Genomic DNA, 18,026 nt, shown 5'->3' on the forward strand with positions numbered 1-18,026 from the left:
GTATCATCAGCAAACTAAATGATAGTGTTGGAGTCGTGCCTGGCCGTGCAGTCATGAGTGAACAGGGAGTACAGGAGGGGACTGAGCACGCACCCCTGAGGGGCCCCCGTGTTGAGGATCAGCGTGGCAGATGTGTTGTTACCTACCCTTAACACCTGGGGCGGCACGTCAGGAAGTCCAGGATCCAGTTGCAGATGGAGGTGTTTAGTCCCAGGGTCCTTAGCTTAGTGATGAGTTTTGAGGGCACTGGTGTTGAACGCTGAGCTGTAGTCAATGAATAGCATTCTCACCTCGGTGTTCCTTTTGTTCAGGTGTGAAAGGGCAGTGTGGAGTGCAATAGAGATTGCATCATCTGTGGATCTGTTGGTGTGGTATGCAAATTGGAGTGGGTCTAGGGTTTCTGGGATAATGGTGTTGATGTGATCCATGACCAGCCTTTCAAAGCATTTAATGGCTACAGACGTGAGTGCTACGGGTCTGTAGTCATTTAGTCAGGTTACCTTGGTGTTCTTGGGCACAAGAACAATGGTGGTCTGCTTGAAACATGTTGGTATTACAGACTCGACACTTGCCAGTTTGTCGCGCGTGCTCTGGGTACACGTCCTGGTAATCCCTGTGCGGCCTTGTGAATGTTGACCTGTTTAAAGGTCTTACTCACATTGGCTGCGGAGAGCGAGATCACACTGTTGTCGGAACAACTGATGCTGTCATGCATGTTTCAGTGTTACTTGCCTCTATTTAGCTCGTCTGGTAGGCTTGTGTCACTGGGCAGCTCTTGGCTGTGCTTCCCTTTGTAGTCTGTAATAGTTTGCAAGCCCTGCCACATCCGACGAGCGTCGGAGCTGGTGTAGTATGATTCGATCTTAGTCCTGTATTGACACTTTGCTTGTTTGATCGTTCTTCTGAGGGCATAGTGGGATTTCTTATAAGCATCCGGGTTAGAGTCCCACTCCATGAAAGCGGCAGCTCTACCCTTTAGATCAGTGCGAATGTTGCCGGTAATCCATGGCTTCTGGTCGGGGTAGAAACGTACAGTCACTGTGGGGACGACGTCCTCGATGCACTTATTGATAAAGCCTGTGACTGATGTGGTGTACTCCTTAACGCCATCGGAAGAATCCCGGAACATATTCCAGTCAGGAACTTTGTCTTTAAAAGGGGTAATATGCAGTTGCTACATCCATTTTGCCCCTTTAAAGATAGAATCCGCATTTCAAACTATCCAAGTTTTCATCCCGCATCTGTTTTTGTAAAAAGCTGTGGGATGGGCCTAAAAAAATTTTTACCACTCTCAAATTCATAGGACTGACCATCCATGATATACCAATTATAGTTTTAAGCATATTTTTATGCTATGCAAATTGTGTTTACATTTACGTTGTTTACAAACATTGGTCTAAAACAATCTTGTACTTTGTGTTCTGATGGGGTACGACAGTTGAAATAAGCTCATGAGGCATTTACGCATAAGTTATAGTCTTCAGGAATCAATGGGTATATATCACTCATTTATAAGTCCAACAATTGGTGTAGCAACTAAGGATTCTAGCTTGAATGATAACATGAAGCGTGTGATGTAGTATATGGAGACTGAAAATGGAGGACACAATGGAGTAACATACAGTATAGTCATTCATACGTACAGTATACTGTAGCACAGTCATGACCTTTCTGTTTATGTGCTAGTATTCTCTCTTTCTATTTCTCTTTCCTTCCCTCCCTCCTCCAGGCACCCATGTGATGGAGGGATCAGGGCGAATGGTGGTGTCTGCGGTGGGTCTCAACTCCCAGACTGGAATCATCTTCACTCTGCTGGGGGCGGGAGACAGCGATGAGGAAAAGAAGATCAAGAAAGGTGAGAGATAAACGGGGAACAATTGACAAAACGCATGTCGCCATGGTCACAGTTCACAGAGAGTCAGTGACTTGCTTTTTACAAGTGGTCTCCTTCCTCTGCATTTCTTTCCGCCGAGCTCTCACGGTCTTTCTACGTGAGTTCTCGGTTTGCTGGTTCCCTGAGGTAAGATTCTGGTGCGAGGTTGAGTAACTACACAGAATGGGACGGCCATGATAGACACTGTACTATGGAGGCCAGCGGTTCCATTCTGAATGCTCAGTGTCACTGACTTCACTGTCCTACCCTTCTTTTATCGAATCCTTGGTTTTAGATTTCACATCCAAGCCAAGGCCCTTTCTAGACCACTCCTTCCCAGAAGGGGTTCTGTTCGTGGGTGGTCATTTTATTCTCCACTCCTTCATCCCCCCCCCCCCCTTTCGTATCTGTTCTAACTACACTGGAACGCCATTGTCAGAACCCTGTACTTAACCTACTTAAATCTATGACGTCACAGGCGCTGAAGTGAGAAGAGCTAAAGCGGGGACATCACTGTATGTGTTCAACATCTGTCATGCATCTACCTCTCAAGGGACTTGACGTGGGGAAGCTCGTGGATAGATATGATCACGTTAAACAACAAAGGCCTGCCAATACATTCGATCTGTGTATCTATCAATATGGCCTCTAATAAGCGTGTGTTCCGTACTAACACTTTGCCACGTCTTCTTTTCTGTTTGGTAAGAGTTTTTTGCTAAGATTTCAGTTCTTCAGGCATTCATTCTAAAGGGGCTGAATGTGCCTGCTCAGAGGAGGGAGCTGCAAGGCAACAACTCATTCCAATTGGCATCTCATGGCATCACAGAATTAGACTGTGATTTCAATTGTTCATGAAACTGCAGAGCGCCACCATCATGATCTTAATGTTATGGGTTTATTAGAAAGTAGATCAGAGCAAGTACTGGCTAGATACACACAGACACACACACACAGACACACACAGGCACACACACACTGGCTGCAACACAGGCGCACACACACACTGGCTGCAACACAGGCACACACACTAGATGTTGAAAAGGCTGTCTTCCTCTGAGACAGGTGTGTACAGCGAGGATGGAAACAGAAAGAGTGCTGTGTCACCTCCACTCCACACACACACACACAAACTCACCTCCCATGTGTTCACTCATGCACACACACTTCCCCTTCATGCTCACACACACACACACACACACACACACACACACACACACACACACACACACACACACAGAAAGTCAAACACGTATACACACACACACACACACAAAGACAGTCAAACATGTATACACACACACACACACACACACACACACACACACACACACACACACACACACACACACACACACACACACACACACACAAAGACAGTCAAACATACATACACACACACACACACACACACACCTCTGCCAGAGACACATACTGATACAGTTACTCATAGAGTAGATGAGGGGGCAGAGACTTCAGGGCATTTTGCTGACAACTGTTACACACACGCGCATGCACACAACTAATCTCCACATGCACCCCCCCTTCAGGGCTACACACATCTTGAACTGACATACACCCCCCCCCAATTCTTCACCACCACTCTCAGGCAGAAGGAGAAAAACCTGCGGCAGTGCAGCCTCTTCGTCTGTCTGACATCAATCTGAAATGACTGCTTCCCTGAATGTCAAGACCGAGGCGTGAATGGATGGGATGTGTGTGTGTGTGTGTGTGTGTGTGTGTGTCTGTGTGTGTGTGTGTGTGTGTCTGTGTGCGTGTATATGCATGTGTTTTTATAAACTTACTGTCGTTAGTTACACATGTATTGACTGAAACAGACAAGAGCCCAGTGAAACCAGTCATCAGTAACTGTCTATGGGTGGATGCTCTACTTTATACTCTACAGCCTTAAACAAACTAGTGCTCTCTCCTCTGATGGCCCGTTCCAGCCCCCAACACACGTGAATTTCTATTGTTTTGATCTTCTGTTCTGTTTGGCTTTATGATTTTTTTATTTCCTTTTAAGCCATGTTGTCAGCATTCCGCACTCTCTCTCTCTGTCTGAACAGGTAAAAAACAAGGACCCCCCGAAAATCGCAACAAAGGTAACCCCTCCATCCCTCCCTCCCCCCTCCATTCAGCAGCAGTCTGGGAGTCTCGTGTCCGTCTCACTCTGTCTCTCTCACTCTCGCTTCCCTCCACCTGCTGAAAAGGGGAGGTTCTTCTCGTCTCGCTTTACCTGTGAAAGGATGCAACTCTCACCTGCCACTGGCACACAGAGAAAAGTGGGGTAGGCTGTCAATGCCACCATAGCAGACCCAATCAATAACTAAAGCTAGCTAGGGTTAGCATTCAGCATTACTGTTATTGACTACAGTTATATCATTCAGAGCTATTTAACTCCAGTAGATTTTTAACCCTTATAGAGCTAAATGGGTTCAGCTTTATCTCGCTCACAGAGCTGCAAAGGGATTAGTTATAGAAGTTTCACCATCCTCACATGCTATGTTGAGATTGAAAAGATACATTCCACATATATTTTCATCTCAACAAATAAAGGTTGAATTAAAGTACTTAAAAAAAAATGTGTGTGTGTGTCAGATGTGGAGAGGTCAGATACATTAAACAAAGGACCCGGGTGTTGTAGCTCTTCCCGGCTTTCCTGGCCTGGACGGGTCCACCCTCCCACCCTCTGTGGCGTGTTATTCAGAACTCATCCAAGCTTTGTGCCTCCCCCCTCACACACCATACCGTCCCCCAGCCACCTAGGGCCTGAGCATCTGCTACTTACACCTCCCCAGCCCTCCTGTCCTCTCTTTCCCCTCGCCCTTGGACTTTATCACTAGTGAACAGATTCTCTCCTTTCTAGCATGGAGAAATATTGCTGGAGCAGGAGAAGGTTAAATTAATTGGGACATGTCGACCTGACCTGCATTCACTTCACAACATATCATATTCTGAAAACGTAACGTCTACAAACTTATTTCAATTGCAGTGAACCCAGTGTAGCTTTATGGACGCCAAGTCATCTCTGGCTCTTCAGAGGAAATGGAATGGGAGTTGTAGGACCCCTGATACCATGCTCCACATACATTTCATGAATCTGGGAATTTGGCAATAGTGATTGGGCTTAGTGTAAAAGAGAAGGGATCTTAATAGAATTATAATAGAATACTAGAATATCTAACACTAGTCTCTAGGGGTTAAGGAGACAGCATTAGCTCTGGGAAGTGGTTCAGTGTGGGAATTGCACCCTGACAGTATCAATTGGCTGTGGATTGTTGTCTGGTCTGTTTCTCTATTGTTTCTCTTTTCTTTAATTTCTCTCACTGTTGCCTCTTTCCAGGATGTTGCTCAGGACCTCATGCTGTCTCGTACTCTCTTATCACTGTTTACCTCTCTTTCTGTCTCTCTCTCTCTCTCTCTCTCCCTCTCTCTCTTTCGCAAAAAAAACTACCTCTGGAGATTTGCAGCCTCCTCTTCTACCTCTTCTTACTACCCTCCTTCTCTTCTTTCTTTTGTGGTGGTTGTATCGCTCTGCTTGGTTTTTTGGGTATCTTTTTGCAGTTTGTCGGTTTCTTTGTTTGTTGACATGTTTTTTTTTCTTTTTCGTGACACACACTCGCCCCCCCTTCTTCGTCGTGGTGCGTGGTCCGTGCTGCGTTTGTAAGTGCTGTGCGTGAGTCAGTCCGTCCGTCTGCCAGTCCAGTCAGTGTGTGGCTGTGTTTATTCTGGTCTGTTCTAATGGGTTTTGTGTTGAGACTGGTGGCCTGTTCTGCTCAGCACAGGGGGACTCATGTAAAGTCATATTATCTAGGCAAAAACAACATAAGTAGACAGTACAAAATGATCCTGCTAGATTGTGAATGTACTGCTTTTGTGTGAACTGACTAGTGTTGAGTGTTGCATGTGCCACAAATGGAATGCATAAGGCACTGATTACCATAGAATTCTGATATCTTTATTCTTCCATTACTTTATCACCTTTATTATACTCACCCTTAGATATTGTGGATTATTTATACTGTAAAATAGATAGTGAATTGTTGCAGTGCCAGGTTGTTGGCAGAATGAAGATGAAACACCGAGATCACAATGCTCCCAGAGAACAAACAGAGCAAATCTAAGCTGTTGAAGTGGTGAAATGCAAATCTCATATTTGCGTATGTAAAACATGACTGAGCTCTGTAGCAGAGATGGAAAATGTTCAGTTGACAATCCCCCGACAATGAACCATTGTAAAATGTACAACCTGTATCTCTTGTTCTGAATCTATTCTCTGTTTATATGAATGCTGTAAAAATGTCTCCATAGACTCTGGGACAAGTTGTATATCGTTAAATTGCTGCTTTAAATCCGTTTTGTATCATTAAATCCTTTTATCTCAAGCATTTCCTGCTGAATTCTGTGCTATGTGTTTACTCTTTCCAATACCTTCTTTCATAATGTTTCATTTATGCATAAGAGTACTTAAACAATCAGTCGATTTAAAAAAAAATTTAATACCGATTTTGCTTTAATGAAGAATACATCACATTGCTGAACTTTCCATCAACCTGACAGGTAACAACACATAATAACATCAGTGTTGATCACCTTAAGGGATTTGTTCTGGTTAAAGAGATCTAAGTGATCCGCAGCGGAGTTGTTTCAGTGGATCACTGTTCAGGACCGGAGTCTGGTGGTTTGGTGACTGACTGTGTCTGTCTCTCTTTCAACCGTAACTGAACCACAACCTCTCTGTCTCTCTGCCCTTCACCCCAACCCCTCCTTGATCCCCTTACTGTTGCTGCTCCTCTCCCCGACCCAACAAAACCTCCCCACCGATCATCTTCATCCTCATATCACTATCTTAACCCCCCCCCCAAAACCTTCCCCACACCACTACTAAATGCTTCCCTCCGCTCAACCTCCCACTCCACCTCCCTCTATCCCACTTCCCTTTACCCCCTCCCTCTATCCCACCCATCCCTCTTCCCCATCCCATTACCCTATCCAATAGCTAAGACCCAGGACGGCATTGCCCTGGAGATCCAGCCCCTGAAGAGTGACGAGGCGGTTGAGTCTGAGGAGAAGGAGCCTGAGGTGGAGGTGAAACGGGTGAAGAAGGTTCAGGTCAACAAGAAGGAGAAGTCTGTGCTGCAGGGCAAACTCACCAAACTGGCCGTGCAGATCGGGAAGGCAGGTGAGGACCGAGGCGGAGATACACACTTACATGGACACACACACAGATGGACATAAAACGATATACGTTATAGCCGTATTCTAAATATATATATAGTTTTTTCAATCTTTCAATCTACACACAATACCTCATAATGACAAAGCAAAAACTGTTTTTTAGAAAGCCTTTTGACTTCTTGGGTACGACGCAGCAAGCTTGGCACACCTGTATTTGGGGAGTTTCTCCTATTCTTCTCTGCAGATCCTCTCAAGATCTGTCAGGTTGGATGGGGAGCGTCGCTGCACAGCTATTTTCAGGTCTCTCCAGAGATGTTCAATAAGGGCTCTGGCTGGGCCACTCATGAACATTCAGAGACTTGTCCTGATGCCACTCCTGCATTGTCTTGCCTGTCTTGCCTGTATGCTTAGGGTTCGCCCCAGTCTGAGTTCCTGAGCACTCTGGAGCAGGTGGCTTTCATCAAGGATCTCTCTGTACTTTGCTCTGTTCATCTTTCCCTCAATCCCGACTAGTCTCCTAGTCCTTGCTGCTGATAAACATCCCCACAGCATGATGCTGCCACCACCATGTTTCACCGTAGGGATGGTGCCAGGTGACGCTTGGCATTCAGGCAAAAAGAGTTCAATCTTGGTTTCATCAGAGCAGAGAATCTTGTTTCTCATGGTCTGAGAGTCCTTTAGGTGCCTTTTGGCAAAATCCAAGCAGGCTGTTATGTGCTTTTACTGAAGAGTGGCTTCCATCTAGCCACTCTACCCACAAGGCTTGCCGAGATGGTTGTCCTTCTGGAAGGTTCTCCCATCTCCCCAGAGGAACTCTGGAGCTCTATCAGAGTGACCATCGGGTTCTTGATTACCTCCCTGACCAAGGCCCTTCTCCCCCCGATGGCTCAGTTTGGCCGGGCGGCCAGCACCAGGAAGAGTCTTGGTGGTTCCAAACTTCTTCCATTTAAGAATGATGGAGTCCACTGTGTTCTTGGGCACCTTCAATGCTGCAGACATGTTTTGGTACCCTTCCCTAGATCTGTGCCTCGACACAATCGTGTCTCGGAGCTCTACGGACAATTCCTTCGACCTCATGGCTTGGTTTATGCTCTGATATGCACTGTCAACTATTGGACCTTTATATAGTCAAGTGTGTGCCTTTCCAAATTATGTCCAATCAATTGAATTTACCACAAGTGGACTCCAATCAAGATGTAGAAACATCTCAAGGATGAGCTCAATAAGTCTCATAGCAAAGGGTCTGAATAATTCTGTAAATAAGGTATTTATTTTATTTTTTGCCCCAAAAAATCTAAAACCTCTTTTTGCTTAGTCATTATGTGGTATTGTGTGTAGATTGATGACGGCACTAGTGTTGCACGGTATACCAAACGTCTGTACTGTTTCGATACTAGAACATAGAAAACGGTTTGGTTTTAGAATTTTTGTTACTTACTGTACTTCTGTCAAATGTGTCTCACTCCATGTACTGAGAGCATAGAACAGCATAGAGAAAGTAATGTATTCACACCCCTTGACTTTTTTTCACATTTTGTTGTTTTACAACCTGAATTTTAAATGGATTAAATTTAGGTTTTTTTGGGTCACTGGCCTACACACAATATCCCATAATATCCAAGTGGAATAATTTTTAGACATTTTCAAATTAATTTAAAAAACAAAGCTGAACACCCTTTTGTTATGGCAAGCCTAAATAAATTCAGAAGTAAAAAATGTGCTTAACAAGTCACACAATGAGTTGCATGGACACACTCTGTGTGCAATAATAATGGTTCAAATTATTATTTTTAATGACTACCTCATCTCTGTACCCCACACATGTAGAATTTTCTGTGAGGTCCCTCAGTCGTGCAGTGAATTTTAAACACAGATACAACCACAAAGACCAGGGAGGTTTTCCAAAGCGTCACAAAGAAGGGCACCTATTGGTACATGGGTAAAAATAAACAGTAGACATTGAATATCTCTTTGAGCATGGTGAAGTTATTAATTAGACTTTGGATGGTGTATCAATACACCCAGTCACTACAAAGATACAGGCGTCCTTCCTAACTCAGTTGGCGGAGTTGAAAGAAACCGCTCAGGGAGTTCACCATGAGGCCAATTATTATTTTTTTAAAGTTAGTTTAATGGCTATGGTAGGAGAAAATGGAGGATGAATCAACAACATTGTAGTTACTCCACAATACTAACCTAATTAACAGAGTGAAAAGAAGGAAGGCTGTACAGAATAGAAAATATTCCAAAACATGCATCCTGTTTGCACTTGTTTGGAAATAATGTTTGGAAATAATACAACACATAATACAACACTACTGAGTACCACTCTCCATATTTTCAAGCATAGTGGTGGCTGCATCATGTTAAGGGTATGCTTGTAATCATTAAGAACTGGGGTGTTTTTCAGGATAACAAATAAATGGAATGGAGCTAAGCACAGGTAACGTCCTAGAGGAAAGCCTGGTTCAGTCTGCTTTCCACTAGACATTGGGAGATTATTTCTCCTTTCAGCAGGACAATAACCTAAAACACATGACCAAATCCACACTGGAGTTGCTTACCAAGAAGACTGTGACTGTTCCTGAGTGGCCGTGTTACAATTTTGACTTTAATCTGCTTGAAAATCTATGGCAAGACTTGTAAAAATGGTTGTCTAGCAATGATCAACAGCCAATTTTACAGAGCTTGAATCATTTTGAAAAGAATAATGTGCAAATATTGTACAATCCAGGTGTGCAAAGCACTTAGATATTACTCAAATCTGTAATCACTGGCAAAGGTGATTTAACATGTATTGACTCAGGGGTGTGAATACTTATGTAAATGAGATATTTCTGTATTTAATTTTCAATACATTTGAAAACATTTCTAAAACCATGTTTTCACTTTGTCATTATGTATTGTGTGTAGATTGGTGAGAAACAATACCTATACTGTTAGGCTGTCATTGTAAATAAGAATTTGTTCTTGCCTAGTTAAATAAAAATTCAGGCTGTAACACAAAAAAGTGGAATAAATGAGTATCAATACTTTCTGAAGGCACTGTACAGCTGAAGCTAACATCATTGTACTACCATTGTACCTGATTTGTGATAATATGCAAACCATAACGCAAAAATATTGCTGATTTTTAAAAGCTGACTGTCACCAAAACTTCATGTCTCTCCCAGTCAAGGTGATCTTTGCTTGTTCCTCGAACTGTGTGTGAATGACATCATGGGTCTTAAATAGACCATCCACACTATTATAAAAGAAGAGATTGCTTGAGTGCAAATGTTGTTGATCTGTACAACACAATTGGTCCCAAATGGAAACAGTTTTTCATCTATAGCCCCATGTAATCACACAAACAAAGCTCAATAACTCAATGCATGTGCACACTCCTATTGAATATGCATTCACCTGTATTGCTACATCTTGACTTACCCAGTTTATCAACCGAGATGTATCATTGAAATAAATGATTACCGTCATATTGTTGTGTAATTAGATTGATTGTATGCATGTAATGATATTGAACTCAAAAGATCTGTCTGGAAGTGCCATTCTGTGACTTTGGCTAATGCGCCTTATTTTTGTTTTGCCGTAATATCGTTTTGGTATCTGATATTGTGACGGTATCGAGTATCCTGATATTAAACTCTAAATATTTAAAAAATCTGGTATTGTGACAACACTAACGAGCACACACAGACAGAAAAACCATAGAGAGACACACACAGAGACGGACCATGCAGATTGGGAAGGCAGAGAAGGTCTTAAAAACGATAGGACCCACATCATCGTTCTTATATTCCTTCTCCTGGATTTGACAGCAGGATTGCAACTGTCTACTTCATTTCCTATGCCCAGGTCTGATCATGTCAGCTGTGACGGTGATCATTCTCATCCTGTACTTCGTGATTGACACGTTCGGGGTGCAGGGTCGCCCATGGCTGAAGGAGTGTACCCCCATCTATATCCAGTACTTTGTCAAGTTCTTCATCATCGGAGTCACTGTTCTGGTGGTGGCTGTGCCTGAGGGGCTGCCCCTAGCTGTCACCATCTCTCTGGCCTACTCTGTCAAGGTACACACAGAGAGACACACAGTGTGAGCGCACACACACACACACACACACACACTCAATGCTGGTAGTGGCAGTGCCAGAGGGGCTGCCGCTAGCTGTCACCATCTCCCAGACTTACTCTGTCAGGTACACACACACACACAGCTCTAACCTCTACTGTCTGTCTTGTCCCCTGTGTAGAAAATGATGAAGGACAATAACCTGGTGCGTCACCTGGATGCATGCGAGACCATGGGGAACGCTACCACCATCTGCTCTGACAAGACAGGCACCCTCACCATGAACCGTATGACCGTGGTGCAGGCCTACTTGGGAGACACACACTACAAGAAAGTACCGGAACCTGACGTCATCAAACCATTCACTCTGGAAGTCATGGTCAACAGCATCGCCATCAACTCAGCCTATACTACTAAGATTCTGGTAAGAGACAGACCCCCACACACACACACACACACACACACACACACACACACACACGAAAGCATAGTGTCTTCTTCTCTAGTGCATATCTACATGGTTGCTTTTACACTCTATATGATGCATGTCTCAATGTCCCTTTTGCTGTACGTCTTCATGAAATATACATGTTGGTAGGATATGGTATGTTGGTAGGATATAGTATGTAGGTTATATGTAACGTTTTTGTTGCTCCAGTCCCCAGAGAAGGAGGGAGGTCTGCCCCGCCACGTCGGCAACAAGACAGAGTGCTCCCTATTGGGCTTCGTGCTGGAGCTGAAGAGAGACTACCAGCCAATCAGGGACGAGATTCCCGAAGAGAGTCTGTACAAGGTGTGTAGCTGCTTCAAAATGTATCCATAACGTTAATGGTGCAATCTGTAACTTGTCTAGCTAATGTATGTATATGTGTGTTTTGTTCCCGGTGGCCCCAAGAGAGAATGTTCAAATAACCTACTACCCATTATTCTTACAGAGAGCTAACTTATACACAAGCTACTGTACTATAATAATATAGAGTAATATGATAGTTATAACTGATTGGTGTGTTTCCAGGTGTACACATTCAACTCCTCCCGTAAGAGCATGAGCACGGTGCTGAAGAACACAGACGGTAGCGGCTTCCGCATGTACAGCAAGGGAGCCTCCGAGATCGTCCTACGCAAGTACGGAAGGGAGGGAGATTGATCTTGTCTTTCCCTGATGAACGGATACACAGAGATAGATAAACAGAAAGATGGAGTTGATCATTTGCGATGTGATGAGTTAAACATCTCTTCCCCCTTCCCTCTCTAGATGTTCTCATATCCTTAACACGAACGGGGAGCCACGTATCTTCAAGCCTAAGGACCGTGACGAGATGGTGAAGAACGTGATTGAGCCCATGGCCTGTGACGGTCTGAGGACAATCTGTGTGGCCTACAGGGACTTCCCTGCCGAGGCAGGAGAACCAGACTGGGACAACGAGGGCGACATCCTTGATGAGCTCACCTGCATCTGTGTGGTCGGCATCGAGGATCCCGTCAGACACGAGGTGGGACACAGAAAGACATATTTTGCATGAACAAAACACACGGGTGGACACCCTCAGCCTGATCAGAAAGCGCATAAATAATTGTGGGATTTTGTAGTTGATCCCTTCAGAGCTGAGGTTGGATATGGCTGGACACTGCTTAGATTAGCTGTGTAGTGTGTTGTCTGGAGGTTGACTGTTGTGTGGAGGTTGTCCACAGTATCAGAGGTTTAGACATGAAACCCAATGTACGGGGGCTATATTTTCAGCTGGCGCTAAGGCGGTGCAAGTCTTGTAATTAATTGTTATGTACTACCTTATTGATTCATTTAATCAGAATTATTTGGATTTGTAGCTTTAAAAAAAAACTTGTTGTCAATTTCGCCATGTGTAAACTGTCGCTCTGGCATTTTATGCATCGCAGTGCTTGAGGCATCCCTACAGCCCCGGGTTCGATCCCAGGCTGCGTCACAGCCGGCCGTGACCGGGAGACCCATGAGGCATACACTACATGAAAAGATATGAGGACACCTGCTCGCCGAACATCTCATTCCAAAATCATGGGCATTAATATGGAGTTGGTCCCCCCTTTGCTGCCTTACTAAAAAATATATATATATCTATATTTAACCTTTATTTAACTAGGCAAGTCAGTTAAGAACAAATTCTTACTTTCCATGATGGCCTTGGAACAGTGGGTTAACTGCCTTGTTCAGGGGCAGAATGACAGATTTTTAACTTGTCCGCTCCGGGATTCAATCTTGCAACCTTTCGGGTACTAGTCCAACACTCTAACCACTAGGCTACCTGTCGCACCGCACATGACCAAAAGTATGTTGGGACCTGCTCGTCGAACATCTCATTGCAAAATCATGGGTATTAATATGGAGTTGGTCCCCCCTTTGCTGCTATAACAGCCTCAATTTTCTGGGCAGGCTTCCACTAGATGTTGGAACATTGCTGCGGGGATTTGCTTCCATTCAGCCACAAGCGCATTAGTGAGGTCGGCATTGATGTCAGGCACTGATGTTAGGCCTGGCTCTCAGTTGGCGTTCCAATCAATCCCAAAGGTGTTCGATGTGGTTGAGGTCAGGGCTCTGCGAAGGCCAGTCAAGTCCTTCCACACTGATGTCGACAAACCATTTCTGTATGTACCTCGCTTTGTGCATGTGGGCATTGTCATGCTGAAACAGGAAAGAGATGTTGCCAAAGTTGGAGGCACAGAATCGTCTAGATTAATTGTATACTGTAGCTAAGGAGCCTAGCCCGAATCATGAAAAATAGCCCCAGACCATTATTCCTCCTCCACCAAACATTACAGTTGGCACTATGCATTGGGGCAGGTAGCGTTCTCCTGGCATCCACCAAACCCAGATTCGTCCTTTGGACTGCCAGATAATAAAGCGTGATTCATCACTCCAGAGAACGCGTTTCCACTGTTCCAGAGTCCAATGGCAGCGAGCTTTACAACACTCCAGCTGACGTTTAGCATTGCGCATAGTGATCTTAGGCTTGTGTGTGGCTGCTCTGCCATGGAAACCCATTTCATGAAGTTCCCGACGAACAGGTCTTCTGCTGACATTGCTTCCAGAGGCAGTTTGGAACTCGGTTGTTAGTGTTGCAACCAAGGACAGACGATTTTTATGCTATGCACTTCAGCACGTCCCATTCTATGAGCTTTTGTGGCCTACCACTTCTCAGCTGAGGCGTTGTTGCTCCTACATGTTTCCACTTCACAATAACAGCACTTGAAGTTCACTGGGGCACCTCTAGCAGGGCAGAGATTTTATGAACAGACCACTGGCCATTCTACTGCCAATGTTTGTTTATGGAGTGTGCTCGATTTTATACACCTGTCAGCAATGGGTGTGGCTGAAATAGCCGAATCCTCTAATTTGAAGCGCTGTCCACATATATACTACTGTTCAAAAGTTTGGGGTCACTTAGAAATGTCCTTGTTTTTGAATGAAAAGCCAATTTTTTTATGGAATATCTACATGGGCGTACAGAGGCCCATTATCAGCAACCATCACTCTCGTGTTCCAATGGCACGTTGTGTTAGCTAATCCAAGTTTATCATTTTAAAAGGCTAATTGATCATTAGAAAACCCTTTTGCAATTATGTTAGCACAGCTGAAAACTGTTGTTTTGATTAAAGAAGCAATAAAACTGACCTTTTAGACTAGTTGAGTATCTGGAGCATCAGCATTTGTGGGTTCGATTACAGGATCAAAATGTCCAGAAACAAAGAACTTTCTTCTGAAACTCGTCAGTCTATTCTTGTTCTGAGAAATGAAGGCTATTCCATGCAAGAAATTGCCAAGAAACTGAAGATCTCGTACAATGCTGTGTACTACTCCCTTCACAGAACAGCGCAAACTGTCTCTAACCAGAATAGAAAGAGGAGTGGGAGGCCCCGGTGCACAACTGAGCAAGAAGACAAATACATTAGTGTCTAGTTTGAGAAACTGATGCCTCACAAGTCCTCAACTGTCAGGTTCATTAAATAGTACCCTCAAAACACCAGTCTCAACGTCAACAGTGAAGAGACAACTCCGGGATGCTGGCCTTCTAGGCAGAGTTCCTCTGTCCAGTGTCTGTTCTTTTGCCCATCTTAATCTCTTCTTTTTATTGGCGAGTCTGCGATATGGCTTTTTCTTTGCAACTCTGCCTAGAAGGCCAGCATCCCAGAGTCGCCTCTTCACTGTTGACGTTGAGACTGGTGTTTTTTATTTAATGAAGCTGCCAGTGTGTCTGTGAGAAACGTGGGAAAGGGCTGGTGTTGCCATAGCAACTGTGAGTTGAACTCTGTGAGATGGACTCCTAAGTATATAGCGCAGTTTGTTTAGGCGATTTTACAGCTAGCTAGCTACTTCACATGCTGTTATTGACTTTGATGTTATTGTGTGTTGCTTAAGGTGACCAAATTTCTGAAATGAAAACCCGGGGACATTTCCAGTTCGGCGGTCAATATGTCATTAAAATATCCAATGTTAATATCTATGAAATAAAAAAAGGGGGACAATTCCGGGTTTCAGGTATTTAGTCTAACATGCACACTGTGATACAGAGAAAACAACTATGCTACAGTAACACTACAGACAAGACCGAACTGTCCGAACTGAACAGCCATTCAGTGGTCCTGGTAGAATAAGAGCAGAAGAGAACATGAGCAAAATTGAAAAAACAGAGACAATAGTATAACATAATAAAGAAAGAAGATGATGATGAGATTGGTAACTACATAATAGACTTATACCAACCTAATCGTTCATTTCTCAGAAGAATGTATTGCTCTGTCTTTGGCCAGCTTCTCCATGAACTCCTGGCAGGGGAGGATGAATTTTGTCTTCACAATAAGCATGTCCTTGATGGTAGGAACCTATTTCTTGCTGCTGTCCATATATCATTCATTTGGGAGAATACTCTCGCGACTGGTGCATTATTTCCAGGTAAGCACATGACAACAGACGCTAATCTAGCCAGGTTAGTGTGTGGGATGTGATTCTCTTTGAAGTGGGTAACCACCGTGCTCCATCTTTGACTAAGCGGTGTTTCAGATGTTTTCCATTCTTCAAGCGATCCCCCCTTTAGGAACTCTTGCAGGCAGTAACCTCATCACACAATGCATCCTCATTGATGGTCACATTGGGGCATTTTTTTCTGCAGTGTGGCTGCTGCCTTCTGAATCTCTTCACGCTGAGGTTGCCTTTTTAAACGGAGAACATGTAAATCTTTGCTTGCATGTAGTTCACAGCCATAGTGAAGAATGATTGGGATGTTTTGACAAAGCTCTCTTTAGACATGGCTCCATTTTCCTCCAGCTCTCTCAGAAGTCCTCTGACCAAAACTGGAGTGACGTTTTCATCACGTCTTGCAGTCAATTTTGCCTCAGCGTTTCTCTGAATTGCAGCTGACTCCACAGCACAGCGGTCCTGGCCTTCAAGCATCTTGATCGTGTCACTGAATACGGTCAGGTTTCCATGGACAAAGGCCAGACAAAGTTCAGTCAGTTTGCAGGACAACAGGGCATTTGTCTTCAGAAAGAAAATAGGATTTCAGTGGCACGTTTTCAGCATTCTTTCTAGAGCAGGGAGCATGGACAGCCTGCGAACATTGATGTGTAATAAAATGTTATGGTACTCCTGGCAAACAAACTCACAAAACCTCTTCAGTCTTTCTACTCTGATGGTAAAAATATGAAAATATCTTTGAGCAGGTACTCAACATCAAGGGGAATCATATGCAAATCTGTTCTGTCTGTGTAATGAATTATGTGGGCAGGACAACCTAAGTCCATCACCTCCCGCTGCAGATTATTTTGGTATAGACATTCACCCTCCCCAGTCTATTCAGTCCTCCAAAGTTGGTATTTGTGTTGTCGGCAGAGAATGCCACAACTTTGTTTTCCAGGTTACATTTTTGGATGAACACCAGGACCTCCTCTGCAATTCCCTCTGCTGTTTCTCCTTTCAATTCAACAAAATCAAGCAGTTTTGTTTCCACAGATGTGCTGCCATCATGTATCTTACAATATCTGACTACTATTGTCAGCAGCTTTACATGTCTATGATTGGACGCATCAATGGACAGGGACACAAATTCAACCTGATCCAAAGCTTCCGTGTCAGTTGTGCTGTGCAGTCCATATATCTGTAACTATGATTGTGTTGCATCGTGTGGTATGCAAAGACACCCTCCTGCACAGCTAAATCATATTCGTCTTGGGAAGGCTCTACCTTCTTGAAGAATGTGGTGACAGAGGGCATACCAACACGGCCAATCAGAGAGGCTTTATGCTTTTTCATGTTCTTCCACTGCCGTTCGTCCCCCGCTGCCAATTGAAAAAGAGGAATTACAAAGGGTGCAGTGAACCATTCTTGATCTGAGCGTATAAATGGAAATTCTTTCATCATGTTGTCATTAAAGTGGCATTTCCGTTTCTTGGTACGAGCTATTGTACCTCCTCTGTCTGCTCTCCTTCACTCTCCTTGTCACTCTTCTTGCTCTCAACTCTTTCCTTCTCCTCCAATCGAGCTCCTCCTCTGGTCTTCACTCGTCTTCCTTCTCTTTCTTCCTTTCCTTCTCTTTACCTTTCCACCTCACTCTTCTACACTCTCCTCGCTTCACTCTTTTTACTCAATTGGTCCTTCTCACTCTCTTCTCCTTCTGCTCCAATCTTTAATAATAAATAGTACACTATTAGATCAAATACTTTGGTGAACAGATTCCTGTTGCTTGACCCATTTTTTAAAATTGAATCTCAAAAACATAATTTGGAATAATACATTTGCAGGCTCTGTAACCATATCTTTACCATTCCTCTATCTCTTTCATTCTTCTTCCTATCCAGTCTTCCTCCTCTCCTTCAACTCCACTCTCTAACAGAAAACATTATGCTAATATTATCCATTAATTTAATATAATCATAACC

General features: G+C 43.8%; 1 protein-coding gene across 7 annotated transcripts in view; it reads left to right on the top strand.

Moving 5' to 3' along the window:
* Positions 1-18,026, top strand: part of LOC109893096 (plasma membrane calcium-transporting ATPase 1-like) — a 133,537-nt gene that overhangs the window by 72,020 nt on the left and 43,491 nt on the right. For 5 of the 7 annotated variants that reach the window (XM_031825514.1, XM_020486169.2, XM_020486144.2 and 2 more), the window contains 8 exons: positions 1,730-1,855; positions 3,940-3,975; positions 6,873-7,055; positions 10,907-11,121; positions 11,302-11,544; positions 11,779-11,913; positions 12,136-12,245; positions 12,376-12,613. In XM_031825514.1, the coding sequence (XP_031681374.1) occupies positions 1,730-1,855; positions 3,940-3,975; positions 6,873-7,055; positions 10,907-11,121; positions 11,302-11,544; positions 11,779-11,913; positions 12,136-12,245; positions 12,376-12,613 (1,286 nt within the window). The remainder of the gene's footprint in view (positions 1-1,729; positions 1,856-3,939; positions 3,976-6,872; positions 7,056-10,906; positions 11,122-11,301; positions 11,545-11,778; positions 11,914-12,135; positions 12,246-12,375; positions 12,614-18,026) is intronic. The other 2 variants (XM_020486185.2, XM_020486178.2) reach the window with 1 other exon arrangement.

The sequence above is a fragment of the Oncorhynchus kisutch genome, linkage group LG1 (genome assembly GCF_002021735.2).
Source record: "Oncorhynchus kisutch isolate 150728-3 linkage group LG1, Okis_V2, whole genome shotgun sequence".
In the NCBI taxonomy this organism is placed as follows: domain Eukaryota; kingdom Metazoa; phylum Chordata; class Actinopteri; order Salmoniformes; family Salmonidae; genus Oncorhynchus; species Oncorhynchus kisutch.